We start from the raw sequence: 7,866 nt of genomic DNA on the forward strand, positions 1-7,866 counted from the left end.
ATACGGTAGTAATGTGATAGGGTGGTGTAAATCTAGTTACTACTAGCTTCTATTGTGACACAGATGACACTTTTTGTGTCATGTTCAGCTTATAATGAATGACTAGACCTAAGCATGAGAATAACCAAATACTACATTGCTTCTCTAGCTGCTGAGCTTTTAAAGCCCTGGGGTGACAAGAAGCTTTTGTGGACATTCTGGATTGGTCCTTCTGTACTTTAACTCTCTGAGTCACCTCCAATCTCAGTAAGTTAGTTCAATTCCTTAAATTGGAAATCTGTCACCTGGAAAAATACATTCTCAATACGATCCCAGATTGGCTATGGAAAAAGGGTAGCTTGAACTGTCCCACCTAGGTTCTGGGCTTGCACAGGCCTGCTCTCCTAAAGAAACCTGTGTTCACACCTGCAGGCTACATTCACTATGGATGCTCTTGAGGTTCCTCCCTAAACTGCTTAGATTAAAATAATTTTCTTGCTAACAATCAAAAAACTCATTATGCCAATCTGGCCAACAGGAAGCTAGTTTCTATTCTGTATTTTGTCAGATGTGCAGAATACATATGGTCATCATTGATAATAGGAGAAAGATCTGATCTAATATGAAAAGTAAGTGATGCTGGAGGATGATCCTGACCTACAATGAGCTGTGGGGACACCAGAGCCCTGTAGGGATGCCTGGCAAGCTAACACATTGAGCATGCACAGCTCAGTAAGTTCCCTGTGAATACACATCTCCTGAGATCTCTCTATTTAATTGGACGTGATCCTGTCCACCTAATACAGCACATGATGTGGAAGGACAAAAGCCACCTGCAGGAGCTGTGGTGATGACTCACAGGACAGAGCATCTGCTGCTCTCTCAGAAGAACCACATGGACCCTAACAATTGGGTAAAGCATGTCAGTGATTGCTTCATAAAGTGTGTGTCGGAGACACAGCCACATTAACCACACAAAAGACACTGTCACACTGGGTACCCCTTGGTGACTTTGAATTCACTTATTAGCCCAGGATCCATGATACATGCAGAGATCCATTTCCACCTGTCAGTTCTAAGTCCACAGGAGGGGACAGAACCCTTGAATAAGAATGATGGTCTTAAGAGTCAAGAGATAGAATTCAATTTTTATTCATAGGGAATTTATTTTTACAACAAAACAGGATTAAAACGAATAAATTAAAATATTTAAAAATATTTGAAAAGATAAAAACAGTAACAAGGACATATAAATATGAAACAACAAAAAGAAAATTTCAATTAAAATCATAAAAAACATATTTCTAAACAGCACATTCTTTTTTTTTTTTTTGGTTCTTTTTTTCGTAGCTGGGGACCGAACACAGTGCCTTGTGCTTCCTAGGTAAGTGCTCTACCACTGAGCTAAATCCCCAGCCCCTAAACAGCACATTCTTAATGAACATTTAGAAGCACAGATGTATTGCTGTTTCTCCTCTTGCACACATAATGAAAGGCAGTCCCCCAAGTTGTCTCTCAGGTGCTGTTTTCTGAGAAGAAAGTAAGACCTCAATCAGTCAGGCTGGCTTAGTGTTATATAAATTTAGGGTCTCTAAGAAATGACAAATTAACTCTGAGGAAGAATACTCATCCAAAAAATTATTACCATTCAGGATGTTTGTCATCAGGGACTCCTGAGAATGCAACTTATTCTTCAGGAAGCTCTCTTACTGGTGTGTGTCCAATTCCAGCTCTCTTGCACTTTCTGAGACCTGGGAGAGGAAGGCAGTTTTTCAGACACTGATTTGGTGGTGAAATGCAAGGCAGCTGTAGGAAGGCTGCCTTCTACAACCTCAGTTCTATTGGACAGTCAACATGGACCTTTTAACTGATATCATTGTTGCTAACTCGTTGGTAAGGGCAAAATCTCCAGAGATCCTCAAAGTAATGTGGGCTGCCAATATGGGACCCAGACTTATACCAGTGCAAAACAAGTACAGGGCAATGGGAAGAGACCTCATTGGGTTGCAGAAAGAAAGGAGACGTCCATATTTCACCAAGGTTAAAACCAATGACAAGTTCTAATTTGACATTTGCACTTTGTTCTTATCCCGCAAAGGTGCTTCCTACACAAGAAGTCACATGACCACAGAGTGTCATTTGTCAAAGAACCAAGAACTTGTTCAAAACTCTACAGAGCATCCAATCTATCACGTGGATATGCAATAATGAGGTATGTTATTAATCTGTCACCATTTCTATACTGCAGCTTCAAAAAGAGCAGCAAAATATACTTGCAATATAATTCCATTTCTGAAAAGTGGTTAACTTCCCAGAATACTTGTGCATAGGCAGAGCAATGAACAATGCCATTGCATGAGGTGGTTGTCTTGTTGTGAGTGTAAATTAGAAAGGTGGTAGGAGAGAGCAAAGATGTATCAAATTGGCAAATTTTATCAGATATTTTTTAAGCTAACACAGCTGCTCATCCCTACCAGATGATGCTGGTCTGGACGTTGCTGGTCTTTATCTTTCTTGTTGAAGCCAACCAAATATTTCTGGTTCAGTGCACAATCAAGATATACCTCCTTGCTCTCCTGCTTCAGTGGGACCAACTTCTTCCTACATGTGTTCTCCATCAGGAGCTGGCTGAGCAGGTTTCTGGAAATACAGTCTGCATAGTAAGATCATGCTGCCCCTTTCTCCCATTCCCACTCCCGAGTGCCACTACTCCACCAGGACCCAGATACCCATGAAGACTTAATAGAATTCATTTTGATACATATAAGGCTGCTGCACAAACCACAAAGAGTAAATTCCGGGAAGAATAAATTGTTTGTTTGGCCCGAGCACCAATTAGTGTGCACATCTCTGAAAAAGAACATGGATCTACAACTATCCATGAAAGCCCAATGCATGGGGTCAACATCAATTAGTAGTGGGCCAACACCCTCAAAGGAAGTCAGTAGAACCAAGAGAAGGTCATGCTAACAATGTGGTCCACACACTGAGTTTTGTAAAACCTGGTATGACACCAGAGGCCCAGGTCAGCCTAATAACCTGCTGACTTCAATCAGTGCTGTTCTATCTAGAGCCTTCTGAAGATGCCTAGACAATCCTGGGATGAGGAACACTCTTTTATGGAACTGAAAACTGAGTCCTAATGACCCTGGCACACTGATGTGTAAAGAGCACAAGAGATAGAACCAGAGCTGAAGACCGTCCAATCCAGAACAAAGAAAGTCAGAAATGGCCATTCCACAGGTGATAGCCTTTCTGACCAGGACTTACCTAGAGAAGATAATCTCCTTCTTCAGCTTATGGCTGTTCTCATGGACCTCAGTGTTCTCCATCTCTAAGTTGTGCAGAATTGACATGACCGCCTCCTCCATTCTCTCCAGGTCTTCATAATATGGATTTGGCCTGAAGTGTGGTCTGGCCCCAAATGATAGAATACAATGAACATCAGCATTTAGGAATATATGAGCTCAGGGTGGGTCCTGTACTACCCCAGCCGTGGAAGGACACCTTCTGAATTGTACTTATTGGGATCTTCTTCAGCTTCAGAAACGTGTTTTTCTGCGTCCAGGACACCAGAATCTCAGCATCCAGATGGAGGCTTCCCTGGCTCCCTTTGTTCAGTCAAAAGGAAATCTGCAGTCAAGCCAGTTAAGCTATCAAGAGCCTAGGCCACACCTCTCCAAGCTCCCCCACCCCCAACACACCCAGAAACTGGTGATTTCTTTTTTCCTGTCCTGATAACAGACCATATATCAACACAAAATTATAATCTGCACAAGGAATACAAATAAACAGACAAAAGTGGTCACATGGGCAAAGAACTGTGCTGTTGACAGTGGGGCTCCCAGAACAAAGCATTCACATCACCATGAAAGTGTTACAGGTAAATACTCAGGCCAGGACATAGACCCCTAGATTCCAAGTGTGGAGGTAAATATAAACATATAAAAGTTGTGCATATGCATTTGGATGTATGCACATACAGACTCACAGACTGAGAAATACCCACAAAAAAGAGAAATGTAAACAGAGTCTGAGAAAGAGAAAGAGAAATATGGAAACAGAGAGCACTGTGAGAACCAGGAGTAATGCATGCACCATTGCTGTCTCAGAGGGCAGGACACACAGACAATAACAAACAGGCCTGAGCCTGAGACCTTCTAGTCAAACATTGAGATGAACAGTTTGGGACCAGGCCCCTCATGCTGCCGCCTGGATCTTCCAGCACTCAGTCCCCTGCCTAGCAAGTACAGAGACTCACCAGAAACTCACTGCAATTACAATCTTGCAAAGCCACCAGCTGTCAAGGGCTTTGCAAATGCACACTGGGAACTCACTCTCCCTGACTTTATCCCTGAATTCTTCATTCAGACCACAAGATCTGCTTTTCAATAAATGGAAGCAGATGAGTCCATTTTCCATCTTGCTTCTCAGGGTCAGGTTCTGAATCTCCTCTATATGGGAGGTGAGGTTTAGCCCAGGGTTGTTAGGGAGGCACAGCTTTCTAGAACCCAAAACCTTAATAGGATAAGATGAATGTGACCTTGCAGACCCAGGAATGAAACAAGAGCATTTGGAGCGATTCATACCTGTTCTTCATGGATCTCTCTGTCAGAAACCTCAGGCGATCTCTCAGGTCATTTCTCTCCTCGGTAATGACCTGCAGCTCTTTAATCAGCCTCTCCTTTTCCTTCTTGGCCTGATTCTTGCTTAGGTCACTTCCATGGGATGATGTTTCTCTCCCAGCGTCTGTAGGTAGAAGAACACAAGTGAACCTGCATGGGGAGAATGCATAGAGTGTACATAGACCACAGTGAGGCCTAAACAGGAGAACAAGCCTGGAACCCAGTGTCATTGCTAGGTGATTGGTCTATGCTTAAGAGGCCTCCTCAGTGGTTCTCAGTTCTCCCACTACTCTATAGAGACCAAGAGATGTAAGCAGCCAGGTGTTCCCTATGCCGGACATCACGTGCTTACATGTACCACGGAGATGGCTTCTCCAGGATTATCCTCAGGTGAACAGGGTACAGCTTGGTTTCAGGACCCTCACCCCTGTGGCTTCAGAACTCAGATGATAAATTCACCATCCACAAGACTTGAGTGACTGGAGACACTCAGATGTCCTACCCTGATACTCTAGGCCAACAACTTTGGATTTAAAACACATTTACATGGAGGACATGGTCAACAGACTTATCAATTCTCCTACTTGAAATACCAAATGCCCGAGAAGTTCCAATAGGTTAAAGGATGAATCTTGGTCCACATGTTCCAAATACTTTTGGTATTTTAGAAACATGTTTGTAACACACAACCTCTAATATATAAAGCTAACGATGACCCTGCCAGTTAGAAGAAATCAGAGGAGGTCTAAGAACATAAGGTTATTGCCTGGAGCACAATTCTCTCCCTGTTCTTACTGTCAGATATCCACTGTATTTAAAGAAGCAATGATAGTGAAGTACATTGCTGCCCTGTCTAAACTCAGAAAAGGTGGACCCTCCATGACTCCTGATGGTGTTATTATATCAATGTAACATAACAAATGCACTGTAAAAGTAAAGACCAGAAGTTCACAGTATAATAGCATTGGCCTTACCATATCCTCCCAGTGGGGATGGGGAAACTAAAGTTCTGAAATCCTGACTTTCAGGAATTGTGATATTCATGGAAATTCAATTCCTTTTCAGATGCTCCAGTTGTTGTGGCCCATTGCTAGAAAGGTCAGCTTAAGCCTGCAGCCACCCTGGCAGGAAGCTCAAAATATACTGCCCAGAACTTACTACACATTCCCCAGAAGTGCTGTCTTTGTCCATCATTACTTTGAGACGAAAGGCCAGACTCCTTCACTCTAGTCTCTCCACAATCGACGTTCCCCCTCCCAAAACGCTTGTGAAGACGGGAAAACATGTCTTAGCTTGTAACCGCCAGACTCAGACTGAGAGAAACTAGGGCACTGGTTGTCACTACAACACTGGTGACATCACAGAGGATGCCAAGAACTCACTAGGAGATAATAGAATGTCCAAGAAGGGACAGCTGATGTCATGGGGAATAGACTTTGCCTCCTGCTAATGTTCTCCCTGTACTGAGCATAAGTTGAGGTGCCCTTTCCAGGAGCCTTTCCTGGGGCAGAGCCACTGAGCATCTCCTGCTTCCAAAGCCAAATTTTCCTCAAGGTTTGATTATAAAAAACCTTAGTAATTCCTATGCATCTAAATGAATGTTTCCTTCCATATCTTGCCCCAAAATGTCTCATCCTAACTCAAATTGTCCTCATTCACCAATGTTAGCCATTAAAACTTCCTGAGATTTCATACCAGATTGAATATGCAGTCAAAAGTTCTCTTGTCTCATTCTGTACAGGTGCTTTAAATCACATCAAGAAATAGTCTGCATGGTAGGTTACAACATGGTTGTGTATTAGGGGAACACTCATGAAGTCATGTGCTCAGCAATTGACAATTGCCAGAAAATTCCTTAGTTGAAAGAGTTGAAGTCTTTATGGTGCTAGGAACAGTGGGGAGACCAGTTGGCAGACAAAAGTGCAATATTGGAGCCACCAATGTAGGGGACCTCATGCTGCTTGTGGGGTTCTCATCTCTGCGCCAATGTCACCAAAGGAGCACTGCTGACAGGCCTTCTATCAGAAGCTGAGCTTCTATCAGAAAAATAAAATAGTCAAGAGATATAGGGGGTGTAGATAAAGGTGTAGGACGAGGCTATACACATCACTATGTGGATAGAGCAAGGACCCAGCACTTGTGCTCTGGGTCATGGGCTTCCCCACAAACACAAAAGCATCTGTCACAGTAAAAAATGGATACTGTATTGAGTGCACACACTAACACTGATTGATCAGATCCATACCCCAGATTTTGGGGGCAGATCCATGGCCCCAAATATCTTCCTCTCAACTTATACAGCAAAAAATAAGAAAGAAAGTAAAAAGTCAAATCAAAAAGCTCAAGCTTCTCATATGAGGATTGCAGGAAGTGTGATCTGGTGGTCAGTTCTGATTAGGCCATTTTAGATAGAACAGTGCACAGTGATGCTTAATGTGATGGGTCCTATATAAAGCTTTCTGCAATATTGGAATTTTAACAAGCCTCATCCAGAACATACAGAACAGGAAAGGATGTGATCACCATGTCCTTGCTCTCTATTATGTTATTTTTCTGTGTCTGTGATTGTCTGCCATAGACAGCAACAATCTGAAATAGCTGGTAGACATGGAACAAAGTGGCTAAAACTATAGTTGTGGGTTGCACACCTCAACTGTCAAAGGCTAATGCTGTCCTCACAGTCCCTGGAGGCCACTCTTGTAAGACTGTCTACTGGAAAGTAGAAGCAGGTTTATCTGAGCTCAAAGTGAACCTGGGCAGCTAGGAAGAGGGCAACATGGGATACTTGAGACCCTGTCTAAACCAGCACAGAAACCCACACTTCCTTCAAAGCATCATCTATGAATTCTTGATTATCTACCATTCTCTCCCTACCAGTCTTTCAGACTGGAATTGTAGAAAAGAACTGGAAATGATCTTCCTATTCTAAAGACCTTGATCTCTCTTTCCTTAGGTGCACATTAAGAACTCATGCAAATGGGTATGACCATCTGAACATCTTAGTATCATCTACTCAGTATATCTAGCCTAATACTGTGCCTATGACAATCTCAAGCTTCCTTGAGTTTCTCTGAACCATCAAGAAGTATGAAGTACTGAGGTCAAACCCCAGTGATCCTTTCAAGTGTTTAGAAGAAAGCCATCAGAGAAACTCCACTTCTTTGTCCTTAGATTAAATCAAGCTGATACAATGTGAACCTGGTGGGCTATTTAACCATGCATCTTTCTGCCAACCCCACCTTTCTGAGTTCAGTCCATGTGA

The 7,866-nt window shown here is 42.7% G+C and overlaps 1 protein-coding gene across 1 annotated transcript; it reads right to left on the reverse strand.

Moving 5' to 3' along the window:
• Positions 1-1,198: 1,198 nt before the first annotated feature.
• Positions 1,199-5,921, reverse strand: LOC134483474 (uncharacterized). The gene is made up of 6 exons (XM_063278732.1): positions 5,763-5,921; positions 4,569-4,728; positions 3,250-3,393; positions 2,454-2,619; positions 1,625-1,730; positions 1,199-1,508 (listed from the first exon to the last, which is right to left on the reverse strand). The coding sequence occupies exons 1-5, from the start codon at positions 5,887-5,889 to the stop codon at positions 1,686-1,688; spliced, it is 642 nt and encodes a 213-aa protein (XP_063134802.1). The 5' UTR covers positions 5,890-5,921; the 3' UTR covers positions 1,199-1,508; positions 1,625-1,685.
• Between the last annotated feature and the right edge of the window lie 1,945 nt (positions 5,922-7,866).

This window comes from Rattus norvegicus, chromosome 19, assembly GCF_036323735.1.
Source record: "Rattus norvegicus strain BN/NHsdMcwi chromosome 19, GRCr8, whole genome shotgun sequence".
Taxonomy (NCBI): domain Eukaryota; kingdom Metazoa; phylum Chordata; class Mammalia; order Rodentia; family Muridae; genus Rattus; species Rattus norvegicus.